The sequence below is a fragment of the Ranitomeya variabilis genome, chromosome 1 (assembly GCF_051348905.1).
Source record: "Ranitomeya variabilis isolate aRanVar5 chromosome 1, aRanVar5.hap1, whole genome shotgun sequence".
Classification (NCBI taxonomy): domain Eukaryota; kingdom Metazoa; phylum Chordata; class Amphibia; order Anura; family Dendrobatidae; genus Ranitomeya; species Ranitomeya variabilis.
Window position 1 is genome coordinate 403,287,169 of NC_135232.1, and position 17,331 is coordinate 403,304,499.

Genomic DNA, 17,331 nt, shown 5'->3' on the forward strand with positions numbered 1-17,331 from the left:
ACGGTCCTATACTACCTAAAATCCTATTCTATCCCTAAGCCTATAGACAGTACATAACATCACAGTACATAACATCACAGTGTACAAACATTGCATATCACATCAACAACATTAGGAAACCGCACATGACATTAATAAACAATGAGGTGCCGCATGTGTATGAACATTGACTAAGCGAGAGGTGGCACCTAAGTGTCCCCGCCACCTCCCTACACTCATACCCCAAACCTGGAGATTTTGTTGCCAAGTGTGCAACACAGATATGGCACAAATCTCGCCTAAGCTTGTACTAGTGTTTCTTTAATATAAGTATTAGTAGGGAATGTGTTCTGGAAGGAATTCAGAAGGGATGGATGACTTTAGCTTTCACGCTCATTAAAACATATCAAAGGGGTTCCTTTGAGTGCAACCCGTGACCGTCACAAGATTCCAACTGAAAAGACTAAAGAGAGCAAAAGTAGTATCTGTGCCCAGAAACAAAGAACTTCACTAAGAGGTAAGTTCAATCCATTCTCTTGAAAATTGGATTTTCATGTATTTGGTTAATTATTTTACAGAAAAATTGAATTAAGGTCAAATGTATCTTTTTATATTACTGTATCTAAAGTCATTGGAACCAAAGCAATCTCTGCATATCTTGGACAGTAACGATGTGCTTTGCATATCCCTAAATATGTGCGGCTAAATTGATTTTGAAAAGAGATTATTTTGATTTGCCATAAAATCTGCATCTATTCAGTAATCATTCTTGATCAGTAACACTAAACTTCTGCCACAGGTTTTCAGAATCAGAATTGTATTTCTAAGGTGCACATTATAAATTGTGAAGAACACGTTTCACTTTGTGCACAATACATTGTACACGGCATACACCTTTATGTCCATCTACAAGCTGTGCCTAAGGACTGAAAGGACATGGTAGAAGGCAGGAAAGAACATTTCAGTTTGAGGGTGTATTTAGATATTGTGGCGAAAGTGCTGTTAAAGCTAAATTTAAAACATTTGACAAACTGCACACGTTTTTGCTGCAGATTTTTACGGCTATGACACATGTATTTTACATATCTTACATGTAGAATGTTTTCCTGATGTGGTATTAACTGCACCTCAACGGCAACATCTGAATATACCGCACATTTCCTTCACCCAGAGCTATATCGCAGCATTTTCGGGGGGCTTGTAAAGAATTTTTGTTATCCTTGTATTTATATTCCGACAGGCATTTTTTTCCTGTCTTGGTGAAAAGCACTTGGGAAAAGAAACAAAAATACTATACCTAGTGCATGCTGTGTTTTGGGAAAATGAAAACCTCTAAGGCCATGCTCACACATTTAGTATTTGGTCAGTTTTTTACCTCAGTATTTATAAGCCAAAACCAGGAGAGGAACAATCAGTGGAAAAGTATAACAGAAACACATCACCACTTCTGTATTAAACAATACTGAGGTAAAATACTGACCAAATACTGAACGTGTGACCGTGGCCTAAGGCTGGGGTCAAATATAGGGTTTTTGCAGCTTGGTTTTTTTTTTGCTGCTTTTTTTTCTGCAGTCAAAACCTGCTCTCTTGGCAGCAAAGACGCTGCTTCCAAAAACCAGAATTTGCTGCATTTTTTGCATTTTTTTTGGTGCCCTTTTAGATTATATGTGTCATTTGTCTACAGTACATGTTTAATAAAGTTAGTTTTAGACTATGTTCCCACGATGAGCTTTTGTTGCATTTTTGACGCTATGGATTTTTGCTTAAAGTTCCAGTAAAGCAGATGGAATTTAAAGAAATCTCAGGCCTGCTGTGCTCCTCTGTGCTGCGTTTCAAATCCACAGCATGTCAATCTCTCTTGCGTGTACGCTGAGTTTTCTGTGCAAATTTTCTCTATAGACTTGCATTAGGTGTGTAAAATACACGTGTTTTAATAATAAACACTGTGCTTTGCTGAAAGGGTTAATATACGGCCAGTTCTCTAATTGTACTAATTGGATACCTCAGATGCTGTCTAGGGGTATTTAAGTGTGTGCTCCCTGAGGAGTCTCAGATGAGAGTCAAGGATCAAGTAATGGTTTTAAACAGTTCTGTTTTGCAGTTCAGTAGGAGCTGGTTCTGTGAACCTTGGAGAATGCCCCGACCTGGCTCATCCGGTACATTGGGGGCATACAATGGCAGCGGAGGCCGGCCACACGTGGGGCTCAGTGCAGAAGAGTAAGTGTGCTCACATTAGATGTAAATGCTAGGAAGATGGTAGTACATGAAATGTGTTTTATAAAGGGACAGATGAGGCCGGGATCACACATACGCGAGATATGGCTGAGTCTCGCAGGTGAAATCCCTCCTCTGGTGCTGGCACTCCGGAGCGGAGCGTGCAGCCGCACCATAATACATGGAGCTGCACGCTCTGCTCCGGAGTGCCAGAGCTGGGTTTTCACCTGCGAGACTCGGCTGTATCTTGCGTATGTGTGATCCCGGCCTGAGGCAGACTGTTCTCATACAGCACTCCTGGTATATAGCTAGAAAATGGAATGGCTCTGCTGGAAAGTGACTTTATGGGGGTATAGTTCTATACTGCAATTTATTCCAACTTCTGACAATAGAAAGCCCTAACCTCCTATAAAGTTCAGCCAAAAAAAGTCACAAGTTATGATGGAAATGTGTTCCATAACTTGCAGTTTATTACTAACACAACTGGGATTTTCAAGAAAGTGTGGTGAATCCTGACAGCGCTGTGAGAACTCACCAGTCTGCAGTCACATAACTACAGGCTCATGATAAATCTGGACAACCTGTTTTAACCACCTTGTGACTTTTTCTGTTTTTTTTTTTTTTTTTACACCATTTTGGGGTAGGTAATGTATTGATCGCCTGTTATTGCAATGTGGCAGGCGAAAAAGTAATTCAGCACTATGTAGCATCAGGATCTTCTCTGAAAGCCAGTGATCTGTAGACATTCATAGGAGACTTATAATGGCAGGGTCTTCTGCACACCCCCATTACAAGCAATGGGTGTGTCTTGTGACACACTGGCACCTGGTGTGTTAAATGCTGCTGGCAGACTGACGTCATTTAACATGTCAGCAGCCATCGATGGCTCTCGGATACGCATGGCAACAAAACCGCCTCATATAACACAATACTGTCTGATTCCTAAATCATGAGACATTCCAGAGAATATTAGACTTTACACATACTGTGTCCTCAGTGGTGCCCTATACACACCTTTAGTGTAGCCCATTGAAGGAACTGGACTCCTTGTTTCTCCCTACTGTATCGCAAGACCTCTATCATTCACTTTAGGGTTACGTTAACGCTGATCTCTTCAGTCTGTCTGTGTGCACATTGGGATGACCATTGCCTGGCAATGTGCTAATGCATATAGGTAACTTATTGCCCAAAACTATAGTATGTTATAAAAAGAATAGGTTCATGTGAGAGTAACTGGAGGGAATGCTCGCGTGGAGTACGTACGTGCGAGCCCGGCGTTGCCTGGGCATAGTAAATATCTGGTTAGTTATAGCACCTCACTTCTCTTATTTTCCCATCACGCCTCTCATTTTTGCCCCTCACTCCTCTCATTCTCCCCTAACACTTGTCATTTCGACATCACTCCACTATTTTCCCTCACACCTCTCATTTTCCCTTCAGTATGTACATGTGTCATCTCCCCTGTAAATAGTATATACCTGCTGTATGTCATCTCCTCCTGTATTAGACCTCGTTCACACGTTATTTGCTCAGTATCTTTACCTCAGTATTTGTAAGCTAAATTGGCAGCCTGATAAATCCCCAGCCAACAGGAAGCCCTTCCCCCCCGACAGTATATAATAGCTCACACATACACATAATAGACAGGTCATGTGACTAACAGCTGCCGTATTTCCTATATGGCACATTTGTTGCTCTTGTTTGTCTGCTTATTAACCCCTTTATGCCGCGGCCCTTTCGTTTTTGTGTTTTCGTTTTTCGCTCCCCTCCTTCCCAGAGCCATAACTTTTTTATTTTTCCGTCAATATGGCCATGTGAGGGCTTATTTTTTGCGGGACGAGTTGTACTTTTGAAAGACATCATTGGTTTTACCATGTCGTGTACTAGAAAACGGGAAAAAAAATTCTAAGTGCGGTGAAATTGCAAAAAAAGTGCAATCCCACACTTGTTTTTTGTTTGGCTTTTTTGCTAGGTTCACTAAATGCTAAAACTAACCTGACATTATGATTCTCTAGGTCATTTCGAGTTCATAGACACCTAAAATGACTAGGTTATTTTTTATCCAAGTGGTGAAAAAAAATTCCAAACTTTGCTTAAAAAAAAAATTAAAAAAAAAAGCCATTTTCCGATACTCGTAGTGTCTGCAATTTTCGTGATCTGGGGTCGGGTGAGGGCTTATTTTTTTGCGTGCCGAGCTGATGTTTTTAATGATACCATTTCGGCGCAGATGCGTTCTTTTGATCGCCCGTTATTGCATTTAACGCAATGTCGTGGTGACCAAAAAAACGTAATTCTGGTGTTTCGGATTTTTTTTTCTTGCTACGCTGTTTAGCGATCAGGTTAATGCTTTTTTTTTAATTGATAGATCGGGCGATTCTGAACGCAGCGATACCAAATATGTGTAGGTTTGTTTTTTTTTTATTGTTTTATTTAGGATGGGGCGAAAGGGGGGTGATTTAAACTTTCATATTTTTAATATTTTTTTTCACATTTCTAAACTTTTTTTTTTTTTCACTTTTGCCATGCTTCAATAGCCTCCATGGGAGGCTAGAAGCAGGCACAGCCCGATCGTCTCTGCTACATAACAGCGATCATCAGATCGCTGCTATGCAGCAGAAATGCAGGTGTGCTGTGAGCGCCGACCACAGGGGGGCGCTCACAGCAGGCCGGCATCAGTAACCATAGAGGTCTCAAGGACCTCTATGGTTACCATACTGATGCATCGCCGACCCCCGATCATGTGACGGGGGTCGGCAATGACGTCATTTCCGGCCGCTCGGCCGGATGCGGTAGTTAAATGCCGCTGTCTGCATTTGACAGCGGCATTTAACAGGTTAATAGCGGCGGGTGGATAGCGATTTCACCCGCCGCTATTTCGCGCACATGTCAGCTGTACAAAACAGCTGACATGTCGCGACTTTGATGTGCGCTCACCGCCGGAGCGCACATCAAAGCAGGGGACCCGACATGCGCAGTACATGTACCGCGCATGTCGCAAAAGGGTTAATCAGATTTTTATTTTTGAAAGATAATACCAGACTTGTGTGTGTTTTAGGGCAAGTTTCATGTGTCAAGGTGTGTGTGTGTATTGAGTTTTGTGGCGACATGTGTGTAGCAACTTTTTGTGTCGAGTTGCATGTGACAGGTTAGTGTAGCAAGTTGTGTGCAGCAAATTTTGAGCGTTGCGAGTTTTATGTGTGGTGTCTTGAGTATGTGCAAGTTTTGTTGTATTGCAACTTTTGTGCATGTGGCAATTTTTCCGCGTGTGCAAGTTTTGTGTGGCAAGTTTTCCGTGAGCCTAGTTTTGCATGTGGCGAGTTTTGAGCAGCGACTTTTGTGTTTTGACTTGTGTGGCGAGAGCTGTGTATGTGTGCTGAGGGTGATGTGTTCAAGCACGTGGTAGTGTGGTGCATTTTGTGTGTGTGTGTGTTCATATCCTCCGTGTGTGGTGAGTATCCCATGTCGGGGCCCCACCTTAGCAACTGTACGGTATATACTCTTTGGCGCTATCGCTCTCATTCTTTAAGTCCCCCTTGTTCACATCTGGCAGCTGTCAATTTGCCTCCAACACCTTTCCTTTCACTTTTTCCCCATTATGTAGGTAGGGGCAAAATTGTTTGGTGAATTGGAACGCATGGGGTTAATTTCACCTCACAACATAGCCTATGACGCTCTCGGGGTCCAGACGTGTGACTGTGCAAAATTTTGTTGCTGTAGCTGCGACGGTGCAGATGCCAATCCCGGACATACACATTCAGAGATATAGTTATAGATATTTTTGTCTGTGTAACTCTAGGTTCTGGTAAGTATATCTAACGATCAGCCACCAGCTGGGTATATTTGTACTTCTGTGGGACGGAGTACTTTACAAAACACTGAACCCAGTTGGTCCCTAATACTAGATTTATAAACGGTACCTTTTGACATGTTCTTGCCATTATATCTCCTAGGACTACTGGAATTGCAGTTCTTGCTATTATAGCTGCCCTTGTCTTGATCATTGGATGCTGGTATTTCAAAAGGAGAAATGGCTACAAAATACTCAAGGTAAAAATTGTGCTGTGGCCTAAGTTATGAATACAAAATCTTTAAAATGTGTGTAATATACATGTTCCCTTTTTTTTTTTTTTTTTTTTTTTTGGGGGGGTGACAAGCTAGGAACTGCCTAACAAAGTACAAACGACAAATGGAGTTAGTGAGTCTAAGAAGTTCTGTAATCTTCTTGTGATGGCCAATTTTACACATTGGTAATGGCCCAAATCCAGAAAATCTGTTATACCTTGCTAGTCCTAATTTTGTCTTGCAAATACAAACCAAATAGTGCCGTATGATTAAGACTTTGAACTGGTGCCTCCAGCATGTGCAGCGCCCCAGAGTCCTGGTCGTTGCAGTACTGACGCTCCACCGCTAAGGGGAGTGATGGTACATCTGATGGCACTTAAGGAGTTCACCTGACCAGGTATCAGTCACACTTTACACTTCACATTCTGGCCACCAGGGGGAGCAAAGGGTTCTATGCATTAGGCCACTCCTCACAATCTGGTAAAACTGGGGGCTGGATAGGAAGTTAGTCAGAAGCTGACTGGGTTGGAACCAGGCAACATCCTGTGGCAGAGGGTGTTGCAGGGGAAGATTCAGGGGGTCTCTGTCAGGGGTGGGATCCTGACAGTGGCCTAGCAAACAGAACGTTACGGAGCCGCACCTGCACTCGAATGCGGTGGCATCCTAAGAAGGGAAAAGAAGCGAGGTTTACTGTGGAGAAGTGAGAAACGAGATCGCAGCAAAAAGGAGATAAGCCAGTAGGAGTCGTGCCGTAAGATCGAGGCAACATCCTACTGAGGCGCGTGGCCGGAACGCCGAGGAAGTATTAGGCTCCAAGCATTACTTCAAACAGCGGCAGGACAGTTAATTTTAGGTTGGCTGTCTCGCCTAAATCACCTAAGCAGACATAGGGGGCAATTGTGGGAGAGGGGCAACGCTAGAAGAACTCCAGGCCTACCCATCATACGGGTGCGTCCTATCCATATCATCTGGGGGACGGAGAAGAACATCAGAATAGATACGAGTTGTGAGAGAAGAACATCAGAAACAGACACAACAGTTGTGAGGACTATCCCGTGGTGCTCAGCAGGGAGGTACTACAACACACAGCTGCTAGAAGGTAGACACTGATTTCCACCTGCAAAGGGAGCTCCGGATGTGCCTTCGGACCGGCCGGTCTCAGCCAGCCCTGTTAGCAGTACTCTGGATTGAGGATCCTGAAGCCTTCAGTAAAGAGACTGCAACCCTGTGTCCTCGTTGTTCATTGCGACCTGCACCATCACATCTTTCATTGGACGCCCCTTAGCAGGGTCACGGACTGGGTCTAGCCACCGTGACAACTCCAGAACTGAGACAAAGAGGCCCGGTACCGAGTACCCCACGGCCCTGCATCTGGGGGCACTCCACATGGCTTTCTGGAAGTAAGCAAAGACCCCCGATGAGGTGGAGAAGCATTTCCTAATAGGGGAGGTGGTGTAGATTGGCAACCAGAACTAATCCCTGAATTAATGTCCCTTGTATAGGAAGAGGGTAACCAGTAGCATAGCCTCCTGGGGGGCAGAGGGTGCAGCTGCCCCATGCTGCGGCAGTTTCCTTTTGCCTTTGATCTAGAGGTAGTGACAGCTACAGTAACTGCTGAAACAATCGCTATTTACTAAACTCAGAACTTTACCTGTAATGGCAATCACTACTTTTTTTTTTTTTTTTTTGTCACTCCTCTGCACCCCCCCTCCCCCCCCATGGCTCAGCTATGCCCTTAATAGATCCCAATTAGCAGTATGTTCGGCCTGGTTGACTTGTTTGTTTTTTTTTTCGTTACACGGTGCCATTCAAGCCTCCAGTTTACAAACCCCTCTTAAATGCTTAAATGTAACCCTTGTGTTGACTGCTTTACACAATTTCTGCAAATTTCCATTAAGGAGTTTGAAAGCCTTACAACTTTGGGGAAAACGCCTTGAATTTGTAGGTATCATCTATTCATAAAGCCCATAATCCAGAACCAGTGCTTTGGATGCTGCATCCACAGTGCTGGCGTCTATTTAACGCAGGTAAATCTGCAAGTGACCACTGAACTGTGTGGATTCACTGCGTCCAATAATAAAATTTCTGTTGTGGAGACTTGCATCTCCAGAAGACCTGTGGTCTGGAAAGACTCGCTGTATATCTGTTTCCTGGGTGAGCCACAGGTGTCTTTGGATGCATAGTGGACATGAGATTTCTAGAAATGGCATCTGTTATGCCGTAACAGATGACCGCTGCAGGTTGGATGCAACAAATGGGTAGCGGAAAACCTGCGGCAGTTCCTGACCATGGGCACACATGCCTTAGGGTATTGTGGAGTGCTGTTTCTCCACTAGTCTCAGAAAACGAATGAGGCAGAGCATGTGCACCTCTACTTCTTTCAGGACTGAGGTGTGTAGGGTCCCAGAGGCTGGACCTCCTGCGGTCAGCAAATTAACCCTCATCTTATAGCTGGATATCTTTCCTCTGCAAGATGTACATTGACACGTAGTTGTAATTGATTTTCTCAGTGTTCTTTCTAAACCTGTATGTGTTATATACTGTATATACACTTTTTTGTGTTTTTTTTTTTTTTTTTTTTTTTTAGACCCACCACTTCAATCCAGCTGCAATCAGATCTATGATGGGTGCATCCCGAGACACTGGAGAATGTAAAGTTCCTTTACAGGATTACAACACTCTAAACAATGTGGTAATTCTTTAGCTTCTATAATTTTTTTATTTTTTTATTATTTTTCTCCCAATTTCAACACACTTGAATTCTCACTCTCCAGTGCATCATATGATAAAATTAATGTCATTCAAAAGTACATCTTGTACCGCAAAAAACAAGCTGTACAATAGCTATGTGGAGGGGAAAAAATAAGTTATGTCTCTGGAGGGTGGGGAAGAAATGAGTGCAAAAAAAACTTAACAAAGGTCATGAAGGGGGTTAAAACATCAAGACAAAGCCTGATTCATCAATACTAACCTTCAGTAAGTGAGATGCTGGACAAGTGGCATACATCTGTGTGCGCCTTGCCACAAGTTGTACTCTAAGTCCTTGCTATAGTAAAATTTAGTGGCATAGTTAACACCGCTACTCATCATGAATACAACTAGTGGCGGTCACTCAAGTTCCACTTGCTTTACTGGTGTACGCATACTTTTTTATTATTTTGCCCAGCTCTTGAGTCTTTGTGTAACTAGAGACTGCAATACTCTTTAAAGCTTTTTACACCAGAATACTGGCCTAAAATTTTTGTCTAGGGTTTAAAATGCTTTCACCTTGAGTAGCTGTTTCTGTCCAACCTCTGACTCTCTTGAGCATAGTTAAACCTAATTATTATTTTTTCTTTTTATGGTAGGTACCTGGAGCACCCCCTGCATATGATAAGATTGCTGGAGAGATTCGGCCTCCACCTTACACTCCATGAATTGAGCACAAGAAAAAATTCTGATCTGTGGCCACCTTAAGTCATATGTATCTCTATACAATAATATTGTTAAAATGTAAGACACTAGATAATAGAACTCTAGCTCTGGGTGTATTGGTGAAAGGTACAACTTGGTGTAAGGGTCTCGAAATTCAAGGAGAGAACTTATTTTTCTGGCAAATAAATAACGACATAGTGGAGAAACAGTCTAGAGTTTTTGCTGTCAATCATTGTATTAGCTCTGTGGTGCAGGTCCACAAGTAATGAGCCTTGATTGAGTTGAGAGACAAAGGTTTCATAAATGATTAGTGGTGGTAGACCACAGAAATGCTTGGTACTCAAATCTAGCAGGTTTGACACTTGGATGAGCTGGGCTCTAGTAAGAACTATAATGGAAGTCAATGGGGAAACTTAAGCCTTTATAACACAACTACCAGTAAACGTAACTTAAAGTCTCAGCCTATGCAGACAATAAAAGAACTACCAAAAATTAGAAGGAAGAGGGACTCCACTAAATGCTATTTAATAAAAGGAGGGCCTCTTTAAACATTGTTCTTATAGTTAGTGCATATGCTTTGAGTCTAGGAGTTCCACTACCTAAGTGCAAGAACTACCAAAAATTAGGAGGGACTGCAATACACCCTGGAAGATCTGTTAAGGAGGGGCTCAAATTTTTTTTTTTTTTATGTTTTTGTAGTACTCCTGGAAAGGTAAACCCCCATGTACTATGTATGAGTAATTTTGACAAGTCAGCATTTTCAGTTGACAGGTGGATGCACTGATTAATTATTCCCCCAGTAGCACTAAGCAGACAAAATGGGGTCAGCATGCCACATGTCCAGCTTGGATACCCAATAGTTGTCTGGTACAGAAGATTCACTGGCTGCTTGGAGGGTCTAATGAAACAGTCTCTGACTTCTGCTAGGGTTTCCTTGCCTCTGTTGGTGCTGGTATCTCCTTCATCTCTCCTCAATTGCCAAAGAATCTATGACCTCTGGTACAAAAATTTACAACTGACAATGCTGGCAGCAGTTTGACTAGGGCCTTCAAGTACTGCACTATTTTAGTAGACCCACCGCAGGAAGGAGATGTGGTTCTCCTTGTCGTTTACCCTTCTTGACCCATGCTACAAGTAGTGTTGGCCAAAACTGCATATATCACAAGGGTCATGGTAAAGGCAGCCATGTGTTCTAGACTCCCAACAGGCAAGACTGCCCTTTCCCCACCAGGAAATTGACTATCCATCTCATTTTGCTACTCCTCCCTCATCCCATCCACACTGAACAGACGGGATGAAGCTGGTGTGGGTAGTTCCTTCTGTAGTTCAGGCAACAATTTCCTGTTCCTCATTATCACCCACTTGGTGCTGAGAAGATATGGGGCTAGGCTGCATCACCCTGTGTACTTTCTGCCTCAATCTCAATCTGGTTCACATGGAAATCTCTTTAGGCCAGTCACACTACCATTGAATACGGACAAGTGTTATGTGACAAATCGCATAGCACTCGGACCAGTATTCATCTATGGGGCAGCTCACATCATTGTACAATTTTATTTATTTATTTTTTTCTCAGCCGTTTTCTGTGTGCTAGTGAAATCGCAGCATGCTACGATTGTTAACGACACTTGGCTCACTCACACCCATATAAGCCTATGGGTGCAAGTGAGACAACGCAAATCACTCGGATATCATCTGAGTGATGTGCGATATATGCTGGCAATGGAGGAGATGGAGAAATTCATTTCTCCACCTCCTCCCCAGCTGTGCTCCAATCTGCTCTGTGCAAGAGGCTCAAGCACAGACGTATGACACTCGGCTCCTGCTCGCAGCAGAGCAGGAGGTGAGTCATTAGCATATCACCTCCAATGCTCTTGCATCAGATGCCATACGCTCGTCTAATGTCGGCCTTACTCAAACAACCACTGCTCACAACTAGACACTGAAGTGGGATGGTTACTCTGAGGAATCAACCAAGATTGTGAGCAGCGATGGCACCATAATCAAGGTTTTGGAGAACCTCCATAGATGAAACATTCCATGCCCACTCATAGGTTATGTGCGGAGGCTGACTAAAATACTGGTGGGCATGTTGCAGCTGGTATTCAGCTACTGCCCTCTGCCACTTGACCATGCACTTGAACTCCACATGCACTTGCAAGTGATGCAGCACTGCTAGACTAGAGGCAGCAGTAGCTGAATTGCAGAAATAGGTGCACATGCAGCATATTTTCACAATAAGCTCAGGCAAATCTTGGTAGATTTTCAGGGAAAAAACTGACCCACTAAATTGAGCATGTGGGTCAGGTATGGTACATGTGCAAACTTGCCAAACTCCAGAGCGGACACCAGGTTACAGCCATTATCCCACATTACCATGCCTGGTCGTAGATTCAGTTAGGAGAACCACGGAGCTGCCTGGTCTGTTATTCCTTTCTACAGCTCCTCTGTGCTGTCACCTAAACAAATTTGGTTTCAGCTGAGCCTATTGCCTCTTCACTGAGGCAGTGCTTGTAGCTGATATGGATGATGTGCTCTGAGATGGAGTAGGGGGTGCAGGAAACCCTGATGGAACTAGGGCCTGTGATCTTCAGCATCAATAGAATGTGTGCCATCCTAGGGTATGACTTGATCCCAGCCTCTGGAAGGTTCACCCAGTGTGAGTCGGGGAAATGTAGCGTCCCTGGCCAAAAGCACTTGTACACACATTAAGTGGACCTTCCCTGTAACTGCGGTGATGTTATAGGACACTTGCTGGTGTAAGACAGGGATGGCATACTGGGAAAAAATGGTGGCTGGGGACCGAGTAAAATGGCAATATTTCCAGGGCAAGCAGTCTGGAAATGTGCCCATTTAGTGTTTAGGGCTATGGGTGGCTAGATCTCTTACGTTCTGGGGTAGGGATAACTGAACGCTGCACTGGGCCAAGGAATTGGATGTGGCTGCTGTTGCATGCGATTTATTCAAGGTGTGAGGCATCCGCACCTGTGTCAGACAGGGTATTGGCAAATAGAAGTAATCTGTGCTTGATGGAAGAATATCCATACATGGATATAGTCTGATGGTTTATTGACAACACGTTTGTTAGACACCTGCCTCAAGTCAACCATACATAAGACACACATGGTTAGATACATGACAACTTTAAAAAAAAACAACAAACTGGCACCAAGAGAAAGGGGAGGGATGTACATAATCAAATGTCATAAAGCTGTAAACTTATAAGTATATTGTAAATATAATTCTGTATCAAAGTTAAATTAAAAATGTAAAAGGTTTACCACATTGTAATAAAGAATCCTGTGCTATTATGTGTAAATGTAAACATTTTAGACAACTTTCATTTAACTTTGCATAGTTGTATACTATATTTTCCGCTTTATGATGTGATTATGTACATTCCTCAATTTTTCTCTTGGTGCAGTTTTTTTTAAATTGTCATGTATTTGACCCCTTCATGACACAGCCTATTTTGACCGTAATGACCTTGCCATTTTTTGCAATTCTGACCAGTGTCCCTTTATGAGGTAACAACTCAGGAACGCTTCAACGGAACGTAGTGATTCTGAGACTTTTTTTTGTTGAAAATTTCGTATTTTTCAAACTTTGAATTTTTATTCTGTTAAACCAGTTATGTGACACAAAATAGTTAATAAATAACATTTCCCACATGTCTACTTACATCAGCACAATTTTGGAAACAATTTTTTTTTTTTTTGCCTTGGAAGTTATAAGGGTCAAAATTTGACCAGCGATTTCTCATTTTCACAGCAAAATTTACAAAACTTTTTTTTTAGAGACCACCTCATGTTTGAGGGGTCTATATGGCTGAAAATACCTAAAAGTGACACCATTCTAAAAACTGCACCCATTAAGGTGCTCAAAATGACATTTAAAAAGTTTATTAACCCTTCAGGTGTTTCGCAGCAGAAGCAACATGGAAGGAAAAAATGAACATTTAACTTTTTAGTCACAAAAATGATCTTTTAGCATTATTATTATTTTTTTAAATTTTCCCAAGAGTAAAAGGAGAAACAGGACCCTGAAAGTTGTTGTCCAGTTTGTCCTGAGTATGCCGATACCCCATATGTGGGGGGGGGGGAACCACTGTTTGGTCGCACGGAAGGGAAGGAGCGCCATTTGACTTTTTGAATGAAAAATTGACTCCAATCTTTAGTGGATACCATGTAGCGTTTGGAGAGCCCCTGTGTGCCTACAGATTGGAGCTCCCCCACAAGTGACCCCATTTTGGAAACTAGACTTCTCTCCCCCCCCCCCCCCTTCCCCAAGGAACTTATCTAGATGCATAGTGAGCACTTTAAACCCTCAGGTGCTTCCCAAATTGATCCGGAAAAATTAAAAAGTACTTAATTTTTGTAAAAAAATAAAATTAAATTAAAAATTCTTTTAGCCTCAATTTTTTTTCATCTTTACACGGGCAACAGGATAAAATGGATCCTAAAATTTGTTGGGCAATGTCTCCTGAGTACACCGATACCTCATATATGGGGGTAAACTACTGTTTGGGTGCACGGAAGGGAAGGAGCGCCATTTGACTTTTTGAATGGAAAATTAGCTCCAATCATTTAGCGGACACCATGTAGCGTTTGGAGAGCCCCTGTGTGCCTAAAGTTTGGAGCTCCCCCACAAGTGATCCCATTTTAAAAACTAGACCCACCAAGGAACTTGTCTAGATGTGTGGTGAACACTTTGAACCCCCAAGTGCTTCACAGAAGTTTATAACGCAGAGCCGTGAAAATAAAAAATCATTTTTCTTTCCTCAAAAATGATTTTTTTAGCCCGCAATTTTTTATTTTCACAAGGATGACAGAAGAAATTGGACCCCAAAAGTTGTTGTCCAGTTTGTCCTGAGTATGCTGGTACCCCATATGTGGGGGTCAACCGCTGTTTGGGCACACGTCGGTGTTCGGAAGGGAAGGAGCACCATTTGACTTTTTGAACGCAAGATTGGCTGTAATCAATAGTGGTGCCATGTCGCGTTTGGAGACCCCCTGATGTGCCTAAACAGTCAAAACCCCTCAATTCTAACTCCAACCCTAACCATGACCCTAATCACAACCCTAACCCCAACACACCCCTAATCCCAACCATAAGCCTAACCCTAATTCCAACCCTAAGCCCACGTTGCGGATTTGTATGTGGATTTTTCCACACCGTTTTTGAAAAATCTTCAGGTAAAACGCACTGCGTTTTACTTGCGGATTTCCAGTGGTTTTTGTGCGGATTTCACCAGCGGAATCCTATACAGGAACAGGTGTAAAACGCTGCGGAATCAGCACAAAGAATTGACATGCTGCGGAAAATACTGAGCGGTATTTTCCGCACCATGGGCACAGTGGATTTGGTTTTCCATAGGTTTACATGGTACTGTAAACATGATGGAAAACTGCTACGAATCCGCAGCGGCCAATCTGCTGCGCATCCCTCCAATCCCTCCAATTCTAACCCTAATTGCAACCCTAACCCTAGTGGAAAAATCAAAATAAATATATTTTCTTTATTTTATTATGTTCCCTACCTATGGGGTTGATGAACCCCCCCCCCCCCCCTTTATTTACTTTTTTTTTATCACTGTCATATGATCTATCACAGTGATAAAAATGAATGAACGAATCTGCCGGCTGGAAGATGGCGGCGCCCATACTAGAAGCCGGACAGACACCGGGAGGGACCCCAGGACTCTGGAGGTGGGATTGGACAGGACGGAGGGGAGACGATTGCAGCGGAGAACATAAGGGAGGGTAGGGAACACTGGCGGCGGCTGCAGATCGCCACCGTCAGTCAGTAGCGGGGGCAGATCGCGGTCTCCAGCTGTGGTCTATGATATTGCAGCATCGGCCATGGCTGGATTGTAATATTTCACCAGTTTTCATTGGTGAAATATTACGATTGCTCTGATTGTTTCACTTTCAACAGCCAATCAGAGCGATCGTAGCTACGGGGTGGGGGGCAAAGCCACCCCTCCCTGGGCTGAAGTACCACTCTCCCTGTCCCTGCAGGTTGGGTGAAATTTCAGTTAACCCTTTCATCTGTTCTGCAGGAATGCGATCCTGCCATGACGCCAGATCGGCGTCACAGGTCGGATTGGCATCGACTTTCATGACGCCTACGTGGCGTCACAGGTCGGGAAGGGGTTAACCATGTGTCTGCTGTATACTGCTCTTATGTATGGCTGCCCTGAGGAAGGAGTCAGTGTGATTCTGAAATGCATTGACAAACAAGCAGACTGTATCCAAGTGTGGAAAAAAAATTTCCAGCTCACAAATGTGAAAGGAGCCCTCCGGCAGTGCAAGGATTCAGCTGTATCGGCATCAGGACTAAGCCATAGAGGTGAGTATCCAGCAACAGGTCCAGGAGAAAGTGATTAAAAACAAAAAATTTTTTTTAGAAATTCATTAAAAGACAAAATTGGGACAGTCCCTGGGAACTGTACCCAGGTACTACAGTAGAACTGATGCGTTTCAAACTAGATAGTTCTTATTCATAGTCTGGCATGGTTCCATGTTACAAGTAAATGTCTTAAAATGTAAACAAAAAAAAATAAGGGGAGAGGGATGTAAAGAAAGAAGAAAATGTAAAATAGTCAATCCCTAGTGTATATCCATGAAGTCTGTTTTAATATTCATACCCTTTGGTAGTATAATTTAAATATCTACATAACTTCCTTTGATGTAGTGACCGAGTTCTATCACCTCCTCGTGTGGATGAGGGGACTTTCTCAACAGCATTAACTCTAAGAGTGCTGACATCACCCTGGTGGTAATTTAAAAAGTGTTGGAAAGCACCTGACAAGCTGCAGTTGTATTGTTCTGGGCATAATATACTGTATCTGTTCGGAGATGAGTCTCTGTAACGTTCTTGTTGTAAAACCAACGTATTGCATGTAATGGCATATACTGCATAGGTGCTTCCACAATTGCTAAAATACCGTATATACTAGAGTATAAGCCGAGGCACCTACTTTTGCCACGAAAAACTAGCTAAGCTTATTGACTCGAGTATAAGCCGGGTATGCATTGTCCCCTCATCCCTATTGTGGCATGCATGGCTTCCCCGTCCATGTCATGGTGTGCATGGCTCCCCAGTCCCTGTCCTGGTGTGCATGGCTCCTTATCCCCATGTATGATTCCTATATTAAAAAAAAAAAATCACGTGGCCCCGCTCATTAAGGTAATGAATATGTGCGCCACGCTTATTGGGAGTGGAAAGGTGTGCATATTCATTACCTTAATGAGCGGGCCATGTGATTGCTCGGCTGGAAGAGCTGGAAGAGCTGAAGGCGCTGGCGGCCAGAACGAGATGCAGTCACAGTGGCAGCACCGAGGGCGCGATGGTAGGTGAGTATGAGTGCTGGAAGTCGGTGGCTGCGGCTGGCACTGTGTGCTATTACAGCAGCGGCACAGGCTGTAGCCACCGGCTCCGGCCTCTGTGACCCGCTGCTCCACCGCTCCCCCTCCCCTGCCGGCTTTCTGGGACCGTGACTCACGTATAAGCCGAGGGGGGGGGGCGTTTTCAGCACAAAAAAAGTGCTGAAAAACTCAGCTTATATACGGTAATCAATTTTATACTACTTACCATCAGAGGATATGCTAGTTTTAGTATTAAACATTCATGCACAATCTGCAAGATTTTTGCCCACAT

The 17,331-nt window shown here is 43.3% G+C and overlaps 1 protein-coding gene across 3 annotated transcripts; it reads left to right on the top strand.

Moving 5' to 3' along the window:
- The first annotated feature begins 351 nt into the window (after positions 1-351).
- Positions 352-9,880, top strand: MLANA (melan-A). 3 transcript variants are annotated; one of them, XM_077249177.1, is made up of 5 exons: positions 352-496; positions 2,081-2,196; positions 6,144-6,240; positions 8,843-8,947; positions 9,603-9,880. In XM_077249177.1, exons 2-5 carry the CDS (start codon positions 2,114-2,116, stop codon positions 9,669-9,671), a joined length of 354 nt encoding a protein of 117 aa, XP_077105292.1. In that variant the 5' UTR covers positions 352-496; positions 2,081-2,113; the 3' UTR covers positions 9,672-9,880. The 3 variants fall into 3 exon arrangements, with proteins under 3 accessions (XP_077105292.1, XP_077105291.1, XP_077105290.1); XM_077249176.1 differs by having other exon boundaries at positions 410-496; positions 2,068-2,196; XM_077249175.1 differs by lacking the exon at positions 352-496 and having other exon boundaries at positions 2,025-2,196.
- The last annotated feature ends 7,451 nt before the right edge of the window (positions 9,881-17,331 follow it).

What these genes read in the sequence shown, in the direction of transcription:
- MLANA (XM_077249175.1), top strand. Translation starts at nt 2,033, where the DNA reads ATGAGAGTCAAGGATCAAGTAATGGTTTTAAACAGTTCTGTTTTGCAG. An exon ending in GTGGGGCTCAGTGCAGAAGA is followed by an intron (nt 2,197 to 6,143) that starts GTAAGTGTGCTC and finishes TATATCTCCTAG; the next exon opens with GACTACTGGAATTGCAGTTC. An exon ending in ATGGCTACAAAATACTCAAG is followed by an intron (nt 6,241 to 8,842) that starts GTAAAAATTGTG and finishes TTTTTTTTTTAG; the next exon opens with ACCCACCACTTCAATCCAGC.